The 22,971-nt window shown below is 46.5% G+C and overlaps 1 protein-coding gene across 1 annotated transcript in view; it reads right to left on the reverse strand.

The window, feature by feature from the left end:
* Nucleotides 1-5,888: 5,888 nt before the first annotated feature.
* LOC149366666 (flap endonuclease GEN homolog 1-like) overlaps nt 5,889-22,971 on the reverse strand; it is an 82,466-nt gene continuing 65,383 nt past the window's right edge. The window contains exons 6-10 of the mRNA XM_089551936.1: nt 22,650-22,736; nt 20,810-20,950; nt 10,938-10,990; nt 7,854-8,015; nt 5,889-6,420 (exon numbers count right to left, since the gene is read on the reverse strand). Coding sequence (XP_089408062.1) covers nt 20,861-20,950; nt 22,650-22,736 — 177 coding nt within the window. The 3' untranslated portion in view covers nt 5,889-6,420; nt 7,854-8,015; nt 10,938-10,990; nt 20,810-20,860. The remainder of the gene's footprint in view (nt 6,421-7,853; nt 8,016-10,937; nt 10,991-20,809; nt 20,951-22,649; nt 22,737-22,971) is intronic.

Raw genomic sequence — 22,971 nt, forward strand, 5'->3', positions numbered from 1 at the left:
CAAGGTTTGGCAGAGGACTTAACAGGCTTTTCCAAGTGATCTGGTGCCCCAGACGTGATACGCGGTGATGGCTCTGCCTTTCTTGTCGGCATCACAACTGCACCATTTTTGCTGCTCGAAGGTGTCTTAGGGACTTGGGAAATGACGTCACCGGGACACGTTTCTGGCTTCTCTTCGCCCACATTTTTATTTTTGTCTTTGACCTCTTGCTGCTGCTTTACAGATGCAACCGGAGAGAAGTAAGATCTTATGTCCCCATTGCTTCCTGTGGAAAGAAGGTTTGGTTTTTATTTTTTTTCTCTCAGCACAGCACTCGGCAAATCACAGATCTGGCAAGCGCCTTAAGCTGCATCTCATCACCAAACCTACTGGTCCATTTTGTTATCGCATGTCAATACTGAGCGTCTGTAAGAATTAGGTAGTACTGCATTTCACTGTAGGGCCGTTACACTGCCAGCAAAAAAGTATGGCCCGTATAAGTTTACTCTTAACCGCAAGCAGTAAGGTACACCTCAACAGGTTTACACTTCTTTACACCTACAAGAGTAGTCATAGAGATGCACCATGGGGGCAAAAGTAAAAGACCTCCTCCTCCTAGTTCCAAAACGTGCCACTCTGCGCGAGGGCGCCACCTGACACAACACTTCTGGCACTGAGACCGGCGCAGTGGGCCTGTTGCGAATCCAGAAGTGCTTTGTTGGGAGGCGCCCCTACGCAGATTAGCACTGGCCAGAACTTCGAGGCGGGGGTCTGTTACTTTTGCCCCCATGGTAGATTTTGATCCACTCCATCCAGATTTGTATCCGAATGACTTTTTATTAACTATGCACTTAAAAGCGCACAGTCTGCACTCCTGTAACTGGAAGCAGCACTCACAGTAGTATAAGGTAATATGGTGCCAAGTTTGGCTCGTTGGAATAGCCCATCAATATCACAGGCAAGGGCGTCCGCAGAATTTTTTGCAGGGGGGGGGCCCGTTGGTGCCCCGGGGGGGGGGGGGGGGGGGTATGTTCGTAGCAGAAAGGCGCTATTTGCGGAGTAAATTTATTTATTTATATATAAATAAAAATTAAACAAAATGCACACATGAAAGAAAAATTACAAACAGCAAATTAAAGCGCGGCTAGGAGAGGTACATTGGAGTTTATCAACGAAGAAACAACTAAAATTAATAAAAATGCAAAAAGATGCTATATCACTTCGTGGAGAAGAGTGCTCAGTCTTGCTGCATACGGGTTCTCGACTCACCCGGATTGATGACCAGCACACAGCACAATATGTTCACAAACACGCAACTACAGTCACTCAGTCAGTCTTCCTTGAACAGCAACTGTAGGCGCCTCGGATTTTTCTGGGCGAATTGCGTAATTACACGTGTGATAAATTCACTTCTGTGCTTCATTACACGCTCTCGGTGCACACTCATCATACACATTGATTGGAAAAACTGTTGAACGCGTACGTTGAAAACAAAAGAAGACTATATATACAACGAAAACTTATTTACAAGATAAATGCACGCTCGCAGCTTCATACCCCTCGCTCCATCTTGCTTGCGCATCCGCACAGTCGAGCAACCGCACACACACTGCTCTCCGCTCGTCGTTTTCTCGTCCGCTGTCGTGGTTGTTCTCAGCTTCGCTGACAACCGGCCACTAAAAACACCCAAGCACAAACACAGAGGCGCGCACACGTGCAAGGGCTTACTTGCCGCAGTATCCCCGAATGCGCACTTTGGGGGTGAAAGGAACGCCGCGCAACTTCCGAGGGGAAGGGACACTCGCCACTCCAGTCGGAAAATTTGTTTTTGTGTTTTTATGGGGTTCAGAGCCCCAAAACGACTCAGGCTATGAGGGATGGAGTAGTACAGAGTTCCGGGTAATGTCGACCACCTGGGTCTCTTTACCATGCACTGACACGCACAGTACATGGGCGCTGTTGTGATTTGAGGCCCAGCCAGAGGTGACAGGCGAGCCAGGCAGGCGCCATCGGGCTGCGTTGACCAAAGGCGCTGGTTTTCGCAGAAGACGCAAAGAACGCTGGTGTGGGGGCGCCTCGGGAGACTGCGTCGCCGTGAACAAAAGCAGCTAATCCCCTTTGCCGGAGATTCTGAAAGCGGCGCTTCTACCGAACTGCGCTACCCGTGGATCGGAGGAGACAGCGAGCGGCGGCGGCGCCAACTCATCGCCCGCTTGCCCCTGAGCAGCCCGACAAAGCGGGGGTGGACACGGCTGATTTTACCTTCCCTCCTTAAGAATTCATCGGTGACCGGCGTAACGATAGGCGAAAACAAGATGCCCCGTGCACTGTCTGCCTCCGTGTCGCTATCTCTCTAGAGATCAAAGAAACAGACACCCATCTCAAGGCGGCTCGAAACACATGCTCGCCGGTGCCGCTGTATGTCTGGAACAGGTCGCCCTTCAGTAGAGCTAACGATGGCGTGGTTTGAAAACGGCGGAACGACGCACGCCCGGACGCGGCATTTCGCAGATGTGACCATGCGGGGCTGCTTTTACCCTTTTGACTGAGCGCACCACCGCCCCTGGCGTGCGGCCATCACTCACGGTTCGAGTGAGTGATTTTCCAGGGGGGTGCAGCCGCCCCCCCTTGCCCCCCCCTCCGGACGCCCATGATCACAGGGAAGCTTAAAATAGGGAGTAACACTAATGGGCACACGACAACCACTGTTTTGCATTTTGTTTCCAATCATTGAACTCCATATGTTATCCTTCGTTCAGCTATGGGTTAAGCATAAGGCAGACCTGAGAAGAAGTCTTAGGCTACACACACCAGTTTTTCTTCTCGGTGTGAGAATGAACTCGCGGCTGCTCTGAATATCACAATATCTAGAATGGGAATGACTAGGGTTCTTTTCACCTTAGAGAGTAATAATTTTGGGGATGCAATCGATCATTATCTTCATGGCTGAATAAGAAGCAGTGCGGCCTGAGGACTCTTGGTGAAAGCTGTATTAATCTACAGAAACATCAGGTGCAACTGTTAAAACTTCAAATGTACTCAAACAAGTTGCGCACAGTAGACTGTGTGTCAGAAGGGTGCTTCAAAACTGGCCTACCGGGTTGTATTTTTCACATCATGGAATGACACTTTGTTGACCAGGACGCAGTTTTTTCAGTTATGGAAGTGGCGAAGAAGTGACCTCTACTACTTACCACTGGCCTTTGCAGCTTTATTCGCTATTTTATTTTTTGGCTGTTTCTTTTTCGATCTCTTTAAAATGCTTCGATTGTCCAGCTTCGGATAGACAACCCGAAACATTTCCTGTGGCTCCACTGCGTCTGGGCGTGATGATGCAGGACCCACTGCAAAGTTTCGAAGCATTTATTGAGCCAAAATACGACTATACTAGTCAGAACATTGGCGGCATTAGGGTACAGGTTTGTAAACGATCCTACGGATTGGTTTCCCAAATAAATTCATGTTATCACCAGAAGTAGGCCGATGACATGACTTAATTGCCACGGAGACATTTGAGCACATTCACGTCGGATTTTAGTTTACTACTGAAAGTCTCCATCAGGCAGTCCCATAATTCCATATATTTCCAAATAAATTATATGAATTCAGTGTGGAGTGTATAGAGTAGGTATGGACATTATGAAAGGTGTGTATAAACTTACGGATCGTGGGTTCGGATCCCACCGGCGGCATGTGGTTGTTTTTTCTTCTGCTTTTCTAATCAATTAGCTTTAAGCGATAACATATTCAGTAATATTATAAGTTGATCAACACCACAAAATAAATAAAATAAATTAAAAATCCCCTGTGCCCCTTGGTTTCTGTGGCTGTTGGCTTCTCTCATATGATATCATAGACATTTATAGAAGTTATATGGACATTTTTATGGAAAGTTTGTGGATTTCATGCAAAAAAAGTATGGATGTCAACATAGTTTTCCATATCGTATGGACTCTATATTCCCCATAATTCGATACAAGCGCCTCGTATGGAACGTTTCAGTTGGGAGAACTGTGAACGTTGGTGCCGTTTGCTCATAGGCCTCCTTGTATCTAAAGCGGCTGACAGCCTAGCCCGAGAAGTTTAGTCTGCGGAGCCAGCAAGTTGCTTGTGATGTAAAGGGATTCTTTCAGAAAAAAGTGGCATATCATTTTTGATTAATATGGCGTCTGTCTAATCAACTCCGTGAACAAAGGTTTGAAGACGGCAAAAGCCACACTACGATGTCCCATTCTCAGTGGTTTTTTCTTAACTATAGCGCGAGTTCAATAGAAAGCTTGCACGGATGATCGTGACTATGTTTTAGGGGTGGCGAGTCTGGAGATTTACATTATTTCTTTATGTGCTGTCAAGACTGTTGTAAAGCAGATAGGTGTGTGCGTGTGGCTCCTATTGCTGAAGTGATCAGGAAGGCAAAATGGTTCTCCGCGAGACACCACTTCCCCGCAAAGGAACCAAGAAATTCAGAGCGAGGCTTCTCGCCGCGCTAACCACGCTGTCCCTTCACGGTCGTGGGAAGTCGGGGAGTCTGAAATGAAGTTTGTCACTCGATCCATCAACTTTATCCAAACAGCGGCAGTGGGGAATGCGGGACGATTGGCGCCATCGATGTGGTGTCGATGAGATTCGCGAGACACATCCACCACTTGTCATGAGTGTTCGGCTGTAGAAATCATCAGGGAAAGCCTGGCGACAGCTCTCTATTAATACCGACATATGGCCTTCACTGACCAAGGCCACCTGGTTTCTGGTTTGGGTATTTGACAGCGATGGTCTCTCCTACTATTCCTGCAGAGTCCCCAGTAAAGCTATTTCCGTCCCACATAATCATCATCATCAGCCTGACTAAACCCACTGCAGGGCAAAGGCGTCTCCCATGTCCCTCTAATTAACCCTCTTCTTTGCTAGCTGCAGCCACCGTATCCCCATAGACTTCTAAATCTCATCCACCCACCTAGCTTTCTGACACCCTCTGCTACGCTAGCCTTCTCTTGGACTCCACTCTGTTACCCGTAAAAAGATGTTTACAAACATGCACGATGCAGTTCTGTCTTAGCAATACTGAACCGAAAATTCACAATACAAGCGCATGTGAAAGTTCAAATAGACAAAGACACCATATTCATTTCCAAAGATAACAAGCCTTAGGAGTTATTGAAAGATGAGATCTCCTGAAGTACTTCCATCCTCTGTCTTGCTTTGCATGAAAAATCTGACCCGGTGACCGTTAATAAAATTGTGCTCTTCATGCACATGACTCACACCTGGCTTACAACCTAATGGAAAGATCAGGCTGGTTTCTCTGATTCAGCCACCAATTGATGTACGAGAGTTGCTTAAGATACGCTAATCAACACATCCGTGCTTACTACAGAGAACTGCATGTACAACAAAGCTATATTAACAGCAGCTGACTCAGTTAGATGAACTGTACTCGAATCATAAGGTCTGACCCCAATGTGCCATGATGAATTATATACCAGGAAATTCCGCCTGAATTTTAATCTTCATCGACTTGGTCGACGGGAGTGGATTTTTCAGCTTTAAAGCAAAGTCTGCGCTTTTGAGAACTGCATTCACTTTACGACTTTTCTTTCAGTTCCTTGAAACCTGGCACAGCTTCTCTGATGATCTCAGGATAATCGTGAGTGCCTTTCGATGGCGACTTTGCACGGATGCGTCAAGAAATGTTTCTTCGTTTTGGCGGCGTGCAGCCAAACTCACACTCTCCGTCATAGTCATCGCTGTCACTGATTAGCACTGCTGCCTCAGCTTCACTGCGTGAGGCTTCAGTAATCCTTTGTGAGTGTCGTACAGTACTCTTACCTAAAGAAGAGCCAGGAGACTCGTCCCAAGGTTTGGCACAGGACTTATCAGGCTTTCCCAAGGCATCTGGTGCCCCAGGCGTCATACGCGGTGATGGCTCTGCCTTTCTTGTCAGCATCACAACTGCACCATTTTTGCTGCTTGAAGGTGTTTTAGGGATTTGGGAAATGATATCACCACCACGCGTTTCTGGTTTGGCACAGGACTTATCAGGCTTTCCCAAGGCATCTGGTGCCCCAGACGTCATACGCGGTGATGGCTCTGCCTTTCTTGTCAGCATCACAACTGCACAATTTTTGCTGCTTGAAGGTGTTTTAGGGATGTGGGAAATGATGTCACCGCCACGCGTTTCTGGTTTGGCAGAGAACTTCTCAGGCTTTCCCAAGGCATCTAGTGCCCCAGACGTCATACGCGGTGATGGCTCTGCCTTTCTTGTCGGCATCAAAACTGCACCATTCTTGCTGCTTGAAGGTGTCTTAGGGATTTGGGAATTGATGTCACCGGCACACGTTTCTGGCTTCTCTTTGCCCATGTTTTCACTTTTGTCATGGACCTCTTGCTGCTGCTTTACAGACGCAACCGGAGAGAAGTAAGATCTTAGGTCCCCATTGCTTCCTGTGGAAAGAAGTTTTTGTTTTTTGATTTTTTTTTCTCTCAGCACAGCACACAGCAACTCACAGATCTGGCAAGCGCCTTAAGCTGAATCTCATCACCAAACTAAGTAGTTCATTTTGTCATCACATGGAAATACTGAGTGTTTGTAAGAATTAGGTAGTATTTCATTTGACAGTAGGGCCATTACGCTGCCGGCAAAAAAGTGCGGCCCCTACAGGTTTACTCTTAATCGCAAGGAGTAAGGTACACCTCAAGAGGTTTACACTTCTTTGCACCTGCAAGAGTAGTTGTAGAGATGCACCATGGGGGAAAAAGTAACAGACCCCCTCCACCTAGTTCCTGCCCGTGGCACTTTGCGTGGGGGTACCACCGAACAAAACACTTCTGGCGCTGAGACCGGCGCAGTGGGCCTGTTGCGAATCCAGAAGTGCTTTGTCAATTGGCGCCCCTAGGCAGGTTAGCACTGGCCAGAACTTCGAGTCGGGGGTCTGTTACTTTTGCCCCCATGGTAGATTTTGCTCTACTCCATGCAGAGGAGTATCCAAATGGCCGTTTATATAACTATGCTCTTAAAAGTGCACAGTCCGCACTCCTGTAACAGGACACAGCATTCACGGTAGTATAAAGTAATATGGTGTCAAGTTTGGCTAGTTGGAATAGCCCATCAATACCACAGGGAAGCTTAAAATACGGAGTAACACTGATGGGCACAAAACAACTTCGGAACTTCGAGGCGGGGGTCTGTTACTTTTGCCCTCATGGTAGATTTAAGCTCCACTCCATCCAGAGGAGTATCCGAATCGAGATTTATACAACTATGCTCTTAAAAGTGCACAGTCTGCCCTCCTGTAACTGGATGCAACATTCACAGTAGTATAAGGTACTATGGTGCCAAATTTGGCTAGTTGGAATAGCCCATAAATATCACAGGGAAGCTTAAAACAGAGAGCAACACGATGGGCACAAAACAACCGCTGTTTTGAATTTTGTTTCCAGTCATTGAACTCCCTATTTTATCCTTCCCAAGAAGGGGTCTTAGGCCACACATACCAGTTTTTCTTCTCAGTGTGCGGTAATGAACTCGCAGCTGTTCAGAACACCACAATATCTAGAATGGGAAGGACTAGAGTTTTTTCACCTTAGAGAGTCTAATAATTTTAGGGATGCAATCAATCATTATCTTCATGGCTGAATAAGAATCAATGTGGCCTGAGGAGTCTTTGCAAAAGCTGTATTAATTTACAGAAACATCAGGTGTGGCTGTTAAAACTTAAAATATACTCAAACAAGTCACGCGCAGTACTGTGTGTCAAAGGGGTGCTTCAAAACTGGGTTGCCAGCTTGATTTTTTCATATTATGGAATGACACTTTGTCGACGAGGATGCAGTTTCTTCAGTTATGGAAGTGGCGAAAAAGTGCCTTCACTACTTACCACCGGCGTTTGCAATTTTATTCGCAATTTTATTTATTGGCTGTTTCTTTCTCGCTCTCCTTGAACTGCTGCCATTGTGGAAACTCTTGACCAGCTCCGGATAGACAACCCCAAACATTTTCTGTGGCTCCATTGTGTCAGGGCGTGATGATGCAGGACGCACTGCAAGGTTAAAGGGGTAGAGACATAAAATTCCAAGGTTGTACAAAAGACTGCCATACGTTTCCTTTGTATGTGAGGACCATAAGAGCGAAGTATTAAATTTAAGGGAGGTCTAGAACATATTTTAATTTAATTTTAAAGTTTGTGAAAATGCTCACTCTTGAAGTCTGAGCCATCGCTAGTGCATCAATGTGACGTAGCATGGTGTCAAGCAGACGACATGCCTACAACGACGTCACGGCTTTCCGGACCCACGTGACAACGCATTGTCTGGTTTTTGACGTCATGTAAAAGCCTGGCAAAACCTGGCAACTACGAACCGAAACCGAAACTGCTGGGTACAAATAATACGATTATTAATTATATAATGCGAGTTCATGCTTCTAAGATGGTGTTCCATGCTCACTGAATCGCTACGCATTATTTACAACCCAGAGGTACAACACAAAATTGTGGTGTCTGTACCCCTTTAAGAAGCATTTATTTCCCGAAATGGCGTTAGTCGCTCGATCCGCTCCCTTTACCCGAACAGCGGCAGTGGGAAATGCGGGACAATTGGCGCCATCGACGTGGTGTCGATGAGATTCACGAGACAGATCCACCACTTGTCAATTAGTGTTCGGCTGTAGAAATCATGAGGGAAAGCCTGGCGACAGCTCTCTATAAAAACCGACATTTGACCTTCACCGACCAAGGCCATCTGGTTTCTGGTTTGGGTACTTGACAGCGATGGTCTCTCCTACTATTCCCGCAAAGAGTCCCCAGTAAAGCTATCGCTGTCACACAAAATCATCGTCATCAGCCTAACTACACAGACTGCAGGGCAAAGGCCTCTCCCATGTCTCTCCAATTAACCCTGTCCTTTGCCAGTTGCGGCCATGTATCCCCGCAAACTTATTGATCTCATCCGTCTACCTAATTTTCTGTCACCCCCTGCTACGCTTGCTTTCTCTTGGAATCCACTCCGTTATCCTTAAGGACCAGCGGTTATCTTGCGTTCGCATTACTTGCCCTGCAAGCCCATTTCTTACTGTTGATTTGATAATAATCTCCTAAACCCCCGTTTGTTTCCTCACCCATTCCACCCGTTTCTGATCTCTTAGCATTACACCTATCATTATTCTTTCCATAGCTCGCTGCATTTTCCTCAACTTAAGCTGAATCCTTTTCGCTAGCCGTTTCTGTCCCATGGGGCGAGTACCGGCAAGATATAGCTGCTGCGCACTTTTCACAGTCACGTGCTGGTACAGTTCAGTGCTTCCACGTGACTGGGGTTATTTTACACAACAGTTAAAGCTGCAGTGAAGAGGAATCTGAACTCGTCTTTTTGCCGCGGAAACTCAATCTACACGTTCCGAGCATTTTTAGAAACTCTGGTTTATTGCCCTGTGTGGCCGATTTCCCTAATTAAATCGAATTAACGTCCGGCTCCCGCTTTTTTTTTTAAATTCTCCCCCGTACGGTGGGCGGAGCAGACCAACGCGTGGAGTGCCTTTTACCCAGTCCCGTGGCGGCTTGCCGCTGTGCCATCGGCGGAGTAATACGTAGTAGTCTGTAGAAGCAAATAATCCGCACGTATTTTTATTTCTGCGGGCTCATTTTGCGGCTATATTATCTGCGATTGAAACTATTTATTCACGGAAACCTAAAAAACAAAATAAAGCGAAAGCAAAGCCTCCACAAAGCTGGCTGAAAGGCATTCCACGCGTTTGTCGACTCCGCCCATCGTACGGGGAGAATTAAAAAATAAAGGCGGGAACCGGACATTAATTCGATTTAATTAGGGAAATCAGCCACACAGGGCAATAAGTCAAAGTTTCTAAGAATGCTCGGAACGTGTAGATCGAGTTCCCGCGGCAAAAAGACGAGTTCAGAATCCTCTTCAGTGAACCTTTAACTTTTTTTTTTAGTTTTTCGTTCCTCTATGCATGCATCGCAATACTGAACCAGTTATTCATTCTTATATTTCCCAAAAGAAATATTCAAAAAAAGAACGATCTGTATAAAGGCCTAACTTTCCACGACCCATGCGGGAATAGCCTTGTAAATGCACGCATTGTGGCTTCCATGGTCAGCTCCGCCAGCGAGCCACGGTGCGCTTGATCGTGGAGGCCGCTTTTGTTACTAATCCCCCCCCACAACATATAAGCAGTATGCGGTCTTGCTACACGCAGACACAATCGCAACCGCCAGCAACTGACAGCACGCCGTCACGGTTTTTAAAGCTGGAACAGCTTGTTCATGCGACTGTGTTGTGCACTTACCCTTGCAGGCTTTCCGAGATCGAAACCTTTTTTTTTTCAAATTATTTTAGCTACATAGCGCTGGCGGACATGTTTGTTGCGTTAGCCTGCTCGGAAAGGGTGCATGGCAAACTACCGCGAACAGAGGCAGTACGTCCTTGTGCAGTCTGGGGCCGCGAAGCTCGCAAACTATCTCATCCCACACCTTCAACTATTTGTCGCAATTCTTGCAATCCGGCATGTATTTCCTTTGCCTTTCTGCATCTTCGGAGAAAGAATGCATTTGGCAGTCACCTGTGATACATCCGTTTTTACTGCTGCGCCACTGCGTTCACGGTGGCGACTTACGAGGCGTGCAATATATGGAACCGAGTTCCGACCACACCTGTGGCGCCATCTGTCTAAAATTAAGAACTGTGCGCTGCAAACGGTCTATATCTAGTCCACTCCTTATGCCCGTTTTAATTAAGTCCCCTCGTTGTGGAGGTTTATGCAGTCGGACATAATAAATACAGAAAACATAGACAAAAGATCTCATTATATTCACGGCTAGAAACACACTACTTGCACATGTACAAAATATCCATAATCATGACACATGTCAGTGACAAAATAAAAGGTGTGTTATAGCTTCTTGATTCTTTGCTAAGACTGAAGTGAGGAGGTGTTCATTGCTTACGTTTAGTGTCACGCCATTCGACTTTATAACAGTCTCCTATCTTCCGAATGATCCTGTTCATGCAATGAAAAAAGAAGAAGACAATTAAGAATAGTACAACCAAATGCATCTGCTAAACAAGGGTTTGCCGAGGTGCTCTTGCTGCCGCTCACAACCTGAAAAAAGTAAACTGCAAAACCTGCACCAAAATAAAAACCTGCAGTGGAACAGCGACCTTCGTTCCAGTACCAACGAGGCCCTTGTTATGTGTGTCAAAATGAGCCCCTCAGTTCCAAACCCTCGTCTGCTCAAAAGATTAATGAAGTCGTCGGTTCTGGCAGGCATGATGCTATAAGCAGCATGAGAGAGTGCTCACACTAGTGGAGCTCTCGCCCTTCAATCACATTGTATGTAACGCTTGCGGTATTGCAGGACATTCTACGTCCACCCCTACAGTTGAAGATTCCACCCGTGAAAACTATCATGGTTGGGTTACACGCAGCATAACTACACTTTATTTATCTGGTCTGACTAGAAAGGTTAACTATACTCAATTAGTCATTACTATCATGCAATTATCATTAAGTATTGATTAAGTAATGATTGGCATATGCCCATATAAGGCACGTAACCGAAACGCGGACACATCTGCCGACACGGCTGCTAACGACAGTATTAGGCATTAAAGGCTTTCACCTTAATACCACGTGACGTACCCACTTGCATGCCGTGATTGCAGTGCTCTCAAACCTTGCCCCGCCGCGGTGGCTCAGTGGTTACGGCGCTCGGCTGCTGACCCGAAAGACGCGAGTTCGATCCCGGCCGCGGCGGCTGAATTTCGATGAAGGCGAAATTCTAGAGGCCCGTGTACTGTGCGATGTCAGTGCACGTTAAATAACCCCAGGTGGTCGAAATTTCCGGAGCCCTTCACTACGGCGTCCCTCATAGCCTAGTTGCTTCGGGACGTTAAACCCCAATAAACCAAACCAAACCAAACCTTGCGCCCCACAAACAAACAGCTCATCTAGCCGGGTGTGCAGCCGCTTAAGAGGTGACAGCGCTGCGACACAGGTGCTGGCTGTGCGATTTACACAAACGCAAGCGATAAGTGCTCTGCGCTATCAAGAACCGCCGCAAGGAAAGCATACCGCTGGCATAAATCGCACAGCCAGCCAATGCGTCACTGCCCTGTCTGTTTCTAGGCGGCAGTAAAACGGGCTAAATAGTCCGTTCATTCCTACACGGAACTTTTGAGAGCACTGCAATCATGGCGCGCAAGCGGGCATGTCACGTGGTAATTTGTTTTTATATTTCGCGGGCATCTGCAGTAAGTGAAAAAAATAGCTAGAAATTGTTCATTCCGAAGTTTTTCGGGTCATTTTACAACTTTCTCAGTGATATTTTTCATCTATCTTCATTGCTGGCAAAGTTTGTTAATTAATCTGGACTAATTATGCAATCAAGCACAATATAAAAAATAGTACAACTGACTCCACACAATAGCCAGCACCATGCATTTGGTCGCATCGTCTTTAAGTGCCTTGGCGTAATTTTAAACAATGGCTAAATTAGCTGGGGCGTATATATAATCAAATATCATCATCATCGGCCTGACTATGCCCACTGCAGTGCAAAGGCCTCTCCAAGCAACCCTATCCTCAGTGAGCTGCAGCAATCCTATTCTCACAAACTTCTTAAAGGGACCCTGAAAAGCTCTTTGCCAAGGTTAGCAAAAGCCCACGAGAGATCGGTATTCCATCACTTGTCGGCGCACCGCAAAAATTGTTAAGCGAACTCCATCAACACCGAAGATATCGCCGATTAAAAATGATGTTCCTCCTCTCCCCCACATACCACCCTCAACTCATACACGCGGGGCTCGCTCCGAAAAAAAAAAAGAAAAGACGGGCCGATGCTCCGCCCATGCATACGTCAAGCAATGGCGCTCTGCTTGTTTACTTCCGGTGGTCGCAGACACATGTGCGAAAGTGAGTGCGATTCACTGCGGTGCGCTGTTGCGAACGGCGTCGAAACGTCCGATCGCAGCTCGTCGCCTGCGTGCAACTTGCTAGATGTCAACGACGAGCCGCGTGCGGCAGACGCAACGACGGGAAGCGGGAGCCAAAGCGAGCACGGAGAGCGGCAGCGTCGTGATGACGTACAGCGCGCTCCTCAGGGCGCTCGGGGCCGAGCCACACCAGGCCGGCCTGCCAGCCTTGATGCCGGCCGCCGGCGAGTGAAAAACACGCTAGTATTGTTTGTTCACGTTTATAGCAAGCCCTGGGATGGATGCATGTCAAAAATGCATCACTTCTGACGGTCGTTGGCCAATACCGAGGTGATCGTACAAGTGATGAATGCGATACTAGCAAATTTCATCCCATAGCCGCTTTGGCGCTGCTGCGGCGCTTCGCCTGCCGCCTGCTAGCTCATTTGCTGAAGGCGTCGTGGAAATCGAATATATATTCTATTATGGGACGAGTTCGCAGTAAAGCGATGTGAAGAGTAGGCCTTTTGATATAGCGCAAGCGACTTCCGAAGCGCCGTCAGCGATGCGAAACCATTAGGCCTAGCGACGACTAGGGCAGCCTGGGACCAGCGCGCAGTTCGTCGCCCGGCGTTGCCGCAGTCGGTGTCGTTGCCGAAAGATCCACTTTTTAACAGACATGTTGTCGTTGCTCGAATCTAGAAAGCATCATCTCTGGTAGAATGGCTGTTTTGTATTTCCTTGTGCGAATGTCAAGTACGCCGAGCATGCCGGCCGGCCGACCGGCCTGGATCAGGTCTGCCGGCGTCATAAAAAATGAGCTAAAGAGTGTTCTTGACGTAAATAATAAACCCTAGGCCAAGAAATGTGAAAAAATGTGTCATTTTTGAGGATCGCTGACCAATACTGAGCTGCTGGTAAAGGTAACAACTATGATACGAGCAAATTTCTGGCCACAACCGCCTTGCAGCTGCCGCTGGCCTGACGTTGGGGTCCGGCTCGCCTGGCGCCCGCTCGCTTCGCGGCTGAAGGCGTCGCGGAAAGTGTCCATACTATTACTTTATTGTGAGATGATGCTGTTGACTGTAAAGCGATGTGTAGAGTAAGCCTTTTATTATAGCTCAGGCGACTTCCGAAGCGCCGGCCGCTGCCTCTTCGACGCGAAACGAGCTATAGGCCTAGCGACGACCACGACAGCCAGGCAGCAGCAGAGCTCGTCGCTCGGAGAGCCCGCGAGCGGTGCCGTTGCCGAAAGCTCCCAACATAAGCAGGCATGCTTTGCCGCTGCTCGAGTATAGCTGGCAGTCTTTCTGATGACGATCAGTGCCGCGCCGTCCAAGTTTTCGCACATCTGTCTCCTGATTGCTGCTCGAACAGCATGGATCCGGAGCTCGAAGCGCGGCTGCGTGCAGCCACCGCTGAGATGGGCTTCGAGCCTTTCAGTACACGCCATACCGAGACCCGCAGGGCGACGACAGCAGCGATATATATAATTCTAGTACACTATAGCAGCGACTCGTCGGCGCAGCTAGGAAACTCGCAAAGGCGGGCGCCAAGATTTGACGAAAACACATGCTTTTGTGAGCAGACAGATTTCCTTCTTTACCGGAAGTACCACATTAATTTCAAGAAATGCGCTGGATTCTTACCTCTGTATACGTATGTTTAAAAAAAATAATAAGCAATCAATAAAATAATATTTCAAGGAGCATCAGTGCTCAGTTTCAAATGAAATGTTGCAAAAATTGCGCGTGACGTCAATTGGCAGAGCCAATGAGAAGGGTCGCCCAGTCCATGGCCAAGGCTGCCCAGTTTACGTCAAGTGGTAGGGGCGGGTAAAAACGCGCGGTGAGGTGTCGCCCTAATCGGCTGTGAGCGGTAAGTTTGAAAAATTGTTTGTAAATTATTGGTTCCACGCGCAGCTTTCTGAATCAGACTAGAATACTCGCAGAGACCACCTCTACAGAGTTGTTGCAATAAAATATGATCGAAGAAACCATTTCAGGGTCCCTTTAACCTCATCCGCCCACCTAACTTTCTTCCGCCCCTGCTACTCTTGCCATCTCTTGGAATCCATTCCATTGTTCTTAAAGACCATCGGTTGCCTTGCCTTCGCATTACATGCCCTGCCCAAGCCTACTTCCTCCTCTTGATTTCAACTAGGATGTCTTGAACCCGCATTTGTTCCCTCGCCCACTCCGCCCGCTTCCGATCTCTTAACGTTACACATATCATTTTTCTTTCCACAGCTCGCTGCGTTGTCCTTAACTTAAGCTGAACCCTCTTTGTTAGCAGGGTTGCCAGGTCCTAAATTTTAAAAATAGCCACAAAAAGCTGAAAAGTAGCCAAAAAAGTAGCCAACCAGCTGCCGAAGTGTCAAAAGTAGCCAAAAGTAGCGCCAAGGTTGCAGAAAAGCGTCACCAGAAGCATAAAGGGCGCAAGAAATAAATAATTCATGTAGGACGCAGGGTAATTTGTGAATGCGAATAACTCTGAATTACAAAAGCATCGCAAGTCAAATGAAAGAAAATACATGAACACCATGGGACAGAAGCACGGAAACGAAAGGAAAGAGGGTGTGGGAAAAGTAATCAGAACAGTTTTTCTTCTTTTCAAAGGAGAAATAATTGGTGTTCCTAAGCCACAGCCATGGCAATTTTAATTCCCAGATATATATATATATATATATATATATATATATATATATATATATATATATATATATATATATATATATATTCACCGTCAAACACAGCAGGAAGCGTGAAGCACAGCCGTTTTCTAGGACGAGGCTCGCCGAATCGCCAAGCTCATTCAAGACAAAGAAGACGCTCGGCCACGCGCTGGGAGACAAGGTTCGGCTACCAGGTGGCGCCGGCAGAGTGTCAGCAATTAAAGCCCCTCGATAATTTGAAAGTAGCGTCTTTCTGTGAACTATGCCGCCGCGCCGCGCACACTCTCCGATCCTCCTCTCTCACCTCTCCCATCGGCGCTTTTCTCAACGGTGATTGGCTCCGCAGGCGGTCTCTGGGAAAAGCGCGCGGAAAGTTCGCTCTTTTTGTGTTTTCATTTTTCGTCGGCGCCATTTTTTGGCCAGCCGCCGCTGCTACGACCGAGCTTCCTGGCATTGCGCGCTTGCACTTCGCGTTATTCGCGCTCTTTTAGAGCAGCGCTATGCTGAGTTGCTGCACATTTCAGTGCACAAGCCAGCGTGAAAAAGGCTTTGTTCTTTTCGCGATTCCGAGCGGCAAGAAAGACAGCATTAGAAGAAAAAAGCGGCTGCACAACATCGGCCGCAAGAACTTTACCCCGACGAAGACTGCCCACCTCTGCGAGCAACTGTGCATTTCTTCCAAGCGACTGTGTATACTGGAACTGCATGCAAGCGCATCACAAAGCCGACAACCTCACTTAATTCACTGATCATTTTGCGTCGTTATGCGTGTTATTGCTGTCACTTCATAGTTCCGCTCAACGTGCTATAATAGCGGCGGCTCATGCATACAATGTGTGTGCATGTGTTAGCAGGTGTGGAAGCAAAAGTGTTGGTATGCGTGCAAGCGGTATCCGCGGTGCGGTAAATTTTTCGAACCTCTGGTAATGGTGCACATCGCAGTAATGCGGCGCATGTCCCGAGCGAGATTTAACCTAGATTTTTTTTATGAATGCAACTTCTCTAACTATCTACGCATATTTGTTGTTTTGTTGAACCGTCGCTTCTACCAGGTGAGATTATCAATGCCACATTCTCGGAAAAGACCTCATATTGCATTCACATAAATAATTCATTTTTTAGTCGCTTCAGTGCTTTCCATTGTTGCCTGAATGTACTCAAGTATTGTAAATATCCAATGCATGGAATTTCTGTATATTCGGTTGGTTGGTCGGTTGGTATATGGGGTTTAACGTCCCAAAGCGACTAAGGCTATGAGAGACGCCATAGTGGAGGGCTCCGGAAATTTCGACCACCTGGGGTTCTTTAATGTGCGCTGACATCGCACAGTACACGGGCCTCTAGAATTTCTCCTCCAAAGAAATTCATCCGCCGCGGCCGGGATCGCGGCGGTTGAATTTCTTTGGAGGAGATATTCATTGCTACAGTTTGTGATCATTTGCTTTAGTTGAGCATGGTCGCGTGGCCTTTTGTTGAATACATCATCCGCTCAAAAACTATGGGCATACATCTGAGCTGTTTCATTTCCGTAAGTATGTTTTTGTTTTCTGTGATTTATTTCGAGGACTGCACCCAACGGGTGACAGATGGAGGCCACTATTGAATTGGTCATATTAAAATTAGGCTTGACACCAATTTTGATGAAATTCGGACAAGGACAAATTTCAGTGGTTGAGAGGGCCACATTTTGGGGTGCGGACACTTTCCTTGGATGACGGAAAATCGGTGCGCGGATCTTTGGCTCTTGGTTTCGGCTCGACATCACCTCAAGGTCGCCGACAGCGGGAGCTAAAGTCGTTTCATGCTTAATGGAAAAAAGTTCCTATTCGTTTTCAAGCCGCCGCGAAAATTCTCAACTATAAAAACGATTAAGCCGTTGCATGTGCACTGCGCGGTGCCAAACTCAGACTGAACCTTAATGAAAAATTTTAGGACGGCCATCGAAGCAAATGCGCCAGCTTATTCCCAGCAACCATCCCACTTCTGAAACTCCACTCGTGAACAACTTCATAAACTGTACTTCCGCGATAATTAGTTCGAAGTGAATCTACATTTAACTAAAGATTGGTATGCTGAAAATATTCAGGAATGTTCAAATATATTGTAAATATTATGCTTCATATACTATGCCGTGTTGAGACAGACGGTATTGAAAAGTCAAAAAGAATGTGAGATATATGCAGCAAGTGGTTTTGTTCGTGCCGCAAGAGCTCGTAATTGGCACTTTCATTGCGTGTACGAGACGCTAATTTATGTGGCTCGTGGTAGTCACGCGTGTTGCATGACTTTCTCGTGTTTTTATCCAATAACAGAGCGTAGAAAAAGCGCGAACTTAAGAGCGCGCGCATGTGTCAGCCAACTGCCCGGACGGCGAGCGAGCGACGCCCAAAAAAGCGTGCCGTGTGCAGCGCGCGCAGCCGGCGGGCGAGGATATTCGAGGAGGAAAACGCCGGAGTGGAGGAGAGTGTCGCTACTTTCAAATTATCGAGGGGCTTTAGTCAGCAATGTGGCAATATATAGATATGGCATGCCTGGCAATGTTTTTTGCATGAAATTTAATTCTTCACTGCTCCATAAACAAGGGTTTGATTTGATGCGCCTATTTCTTTTTCCGTTTCTCTCCTGTGATCTTTTTTCAGCTTTATATTGAAAAAATAAACTGATCGCAACATGCAGTTAATATGCTCTAAAGGCATAGAAAACATAGCCTTGGTCAAATTTTTTCAGGTCGCATGGCTTCCTTTTCAGCCGTATACTGGGGAACTCATGGGTCTCAGGATATCGCTGTACGATACGAAGAGCCTTCGTCATCGCGTTTCAAAGCCTTTTGCTCTTCCCCGTTCCCCAGTAATCGGCTAAAAGGAAACCGTATTTGTCCTGAAAAATTTTGACCAAGACTGTAATCCTCAGAATCATCATGTGTGGCCGATCAACGCGCTTTGAACCAGTATCCAACTGAGGAAACAAGGTATATCAGCTAAGTAGCAATTCTCACCCTTATTTAGCTGAAGCGCATTGAGTGCATGATTGAGTGAATGGAGATGGGACATTTCTTATTGCTGGTTCTAAGGAAACCTACATATCAGCACTGCATAGCGGTGGCGGAATCTCGCTTGGGAGAACACAGGAGCAAGTGAACACAGGAGCGAGAAGTATTTAAAGTCTAGGACATGATTACAGGCAAAATTTTAACAAAAAGACTGGCACCGCAGAATAATGGTGTTCGCGTATGGCATTCTGACGAATTCAAGCAAAAATGGTTTGGTTTGGTTTGGTTTATTAGGGTTTAACGTCCCAAAGCGACTGAGGCTATGAGAGACGCCGGAGTGAAGGGCTCCGGAAATTTCGACCACCTGGGGTTCTTTAACGTGCACTGACATCGCACAGCACACGGGCCTCTAGAATTTCGCCTTCAAGAAATTCAGCCGCCGCGGCCGGGATCGAACCCGCGTCTTTCGGGCCAGCAGCCGAGCACCGTAACCACTCAGCCACCGCGGCGGGGTCAAGCAAAAATGTATGGATCATTGGCAGAAAAAGAGGTCCATTACAGCCCTAATTTCGATTTAAAAAGTAGCCATAAAGAAGCCAAGTAGCCAAATTCAAATTTTTTTCGCCAAGCGGTCCTAAAAGTAGCCAATTTGGCGCAAAGTAGCCAAACCTGGCAACCCTGTTTGTTAGCCTCGACGTTTCAGACAAACACACGACGGCTAAATGCGGGAATGGCTATAGGCGTTAGTGCACTAAAAGTGATTACTCCACTTATTTCACCGTGATCAACAATAGAAACTAACCAAAATAAAACATTGTCCTATGCTTTCCTTCCTCGATGACTGTTGGATTCCTTCATATCAGGCTTTTTTTACAAATGTTTTTTCACTCGTTTTCGAGCCTTCTAGCCACCAGGGCACTCTCATCAATCTGAGCGGTGCACACATTCGTCGCTGTCATCAGCCTAGCTCAGCCCACTACATGGCCAAAGGCACTCCCATTTGTTAAGCACCTGCCATGGCCATGATATGGCAGCAGGATGGCAAAAAAATTGGCTGGGGCTTAGCTAAGGTTAAGCCTGGATATCTCGAAGCGAAAAGCTACGGTGATCCGCGATAAACACGCACTTGCAGCTAACGTCAAATGATGACGCATAACGCGCGGCAGCGTGCTCGTGTTCTATGGGCAAGCGTGCCTTATGTACCCCTCTTTTCAAATGCGCACTGCGCACGGCTGCGGCGAAAGGTCAAACGGTGGCGAGGGCGAGAAGCGGCGGCGCACATGCGCAGTAGCCTGCGTCGTGCGTGACGTCACTCGTGCTCCGACATACGCCGGCTCACGCGAAGCGTGGTGTTGACTAGCGTAGTGAAGCTTTTCGCTTCAAAACTCATCCAGCCAGCTGGCTGTGTCTCGACCCATCTCGATTCCATCTCCCCTCCTTCCGTATCCTCTCCAACACCCTTAAAAAAAACATCGGTTGTTAGTCCTGAGAAGTGCATGACCTGCCCACATGCGTCGAATCCTTTTATTTTGAACTTAAACTGCCTTAATATCACGTTATCTGTTTATTCCTGCTATTTTTTCTCTCTGTCTTGGGGTTCGCACCGATCGCTTTCCTCCCCGTCACTCACAGCACTTTTCTTAGCCTCATTTCCAGGCTATTTTTTCTCTCTCTCACTTTCCTGCCACACACGCAATTAGAGAGGTCACAACGCTTGTCTAGAATACCCAAGCTGCGGACTCCGGACAGCACTGGCGACGAGGACGCGAGAATTCTCGCCAGTGTGGCAGCACATATTCACATACAGTTTGTCTCCAAACAGACGTATGTCGCCCGTGCAACTAGAAGCATGCACCTCGGGCGAAGTAGAACTACTAACATAGCCAGTCGGTGCAAATGCACTGAAGGGAGCAGTACTGCGCTAATAACAGACTCGCCACAAGGAGACGAAAGTTGTCTGTTGTTGTTGATACAAACAACTGGCGTATGTTCACAATGGGGGATGGGCCAAGAATCGGGTGGCATGGAGAGGATAATCAGCCTGAGAGCTTTGCGAGGAAAAATGAAGGGAAAAGAAAAAAAAAAGGTAGAAGACAACACACATCGCAGAGTATCAACAGGGGACTAGCAAATCTCGGGAGAAGAGTTTTTTGACAACAGACAACATTTTTCTGTGCCAGAGCTTCACTGCAGACTTAGGTTGTATCTGACTATAGCTGTCGTAGTCAGAATCAATGGCTCACCTCATAGGTTCCAGGCCATCCATTCCGCTGCAGTCAGCTTTTCCACGTGCCTTACATTCGAGGTGATAACGAGTTAGTAGCGGGAAAAGATGATTCCATGTTTTTTTCAGATCCGAAGCCCAGCTTTTTTGATATGTACTCCTGAAAGAAACATAAAAAATAGCATGAGCCCACAATGCTTGCGAATGTGCGGCACTGTAATTTTGTTTAAAGGGTGCGATGAAGCAAATATGCACCGTTAATGCACCCGTGAACCCTCCAAAGGTCTGCAGGTGCAAGGGCGTCGCAGTTCCTTCGGGTGCAAGGGTGCATATGGGTGTACGGGTGCTCTTTACGACTTTTTTAATGACTTTGCAGCAGTTCAATAAAGCGTGATTTTGAAATGAAAGAAGCTATCCGAGCTTTTCATTTTAGCTGAATGCCTGCCCTGCTTAAAACCATTCTGAGGTTTTCCCTGTATTTCGTCTTATCTGCACATGCTTGCAGATGTATTCCTATAGCCTGCATCGCAATGGTATGCCGGGTGTCCCAGCTAAATGTAACTGAACTTTTAAAACAGGCGAAGTGTCCTAGTCCAGTGAAACCAACTGAGAGTTGTTCATAGCCACGTGGACTAGTCTTATTTTTTCGCTCTTCGAAGTTCATTATTTAGTTAAGTTTAATTAGCTAACTTTTATATTATTGACTTCAGGAAGAAAGTGTCAATGAAAAAGTTTTAGACCGCCTCCAAAAACCGCTAGTAGTGCTGTTTCCGTCAAGTTACAATCTACGTAGCTTCATTGGCCTTAAAAGAAAGTTATCACGTGACCAGCTGCTCGCTCACTTCTCTGCCCCAATGTGTACCCAAAGTCTCATCGAGGAGAGGACTTCAGAAAAAACGGATTTTATTCTTTAAGGCGCGTCTTGGGACGTTGAAGTGGCACAGCTGTCATATAGAAGCTTTTTCTTATTGTGCGGGTTATGGTTAAAGGCCGGTAAAAAAAAAACTACTTTACATAAATATTACTTTGCTGCAAATGTTTCAGTAAGCTGTTTTTCAAAGCGATCTACAACTTTTACCATTGACACTTTGTTCCTCAAGTCAATAATTAAAAAGTTAGTTAATTAAGCTTAACTAATTAGTCAGCCTTGAAGAACAAAAAATACTGCAGACTAGGTCACGCGACTCTAAACAATCCTCATTTGGTTTCAGACGGCTAGAACATCCCGTGTTTTTTAAAAGCTTGGTTACATTTAGCTGGGACACCTGTATATAGCTAATGTCTTCGCAATCGGTCTGTGTATGTAAATCCTGGCTTATTCTCCTTTACCTTTATACATCATGCTTATTCTGTTGTGCAGCCACTCTTCATGTAACTGTTGATATTGAAAGGCTCGCTCTATAGCTTTAAACAGCGCCCCCGCACTTTGCGACGCCAGCTCAGTAATCAACTTTACTGCAATTTCTTTGGGTCCGGATGCTACATTTTTAGGAATTCTTGCTAGCACTTTCCTTAAGTGCAGGTTCCTATGGCTTAGACTTTCACCATTTATTTTAAATTTTAAAGGATGTGATGCAATGAGAGCAGGTGATGCCACTGAAGGAAACAAAAGTATCCTGGGGATTCGAAGTAGGAGGTGACAAAAAATTTGTTCGAATTATGGGGAGTTAAAATTAACGGGATACTTTTAATATACTTGATTCTGACTTCGGGGCCTCCATCTGCATGATATGCTGCACTTATGAAATGTATAAGCAAATAAAGACTGATTCTGATTCTGAAAAACGTTAGTTCTAATAAACATGCTGTTAAAAATGACTGAGTTCGGATTAATGAGAGCGTAGTGTATACATAGTCACCTGACACTTCTCCACAGAGGGAAGCTTCCAGATGAAAGCGTCCAAGTCTGGCATATCATTCTTGCTTTCCAAGTACTCGGATACGACCTGCACACAAAGCCATAGAGAATGTATGACGTTTTGTAGCTTTTAAGCAAAATTGTGCGGGAAATATTTAACGCGCCAACATTATGTACACAAGGCATGATTTTCATGTCGCTACCATCACTGGAAAACAGAAAAAAAAAATTAGAGGAGACACCTAAGCTACGCCTTAAAGGTGCACTGAAGAGGAATCTGAACACGTCTTTTTGCCGCGGGAACTCGATCTACACGTTCCGAG

This window comes from Amblyomma mixtum, chromosome 1, assembly GCF_055824585.1.
Source record: "Amblyomma mixtum isolate Tamu chromosome 1, ASM5582458v1, whole genome shotgun sequence".
NCBI classification, from domain to species: Eukaryota; Metazoa; Arthropoda; class Arachnida; order Ixodida; family Ixodidae; genus Amblyomma; species Amblyomma mixtum.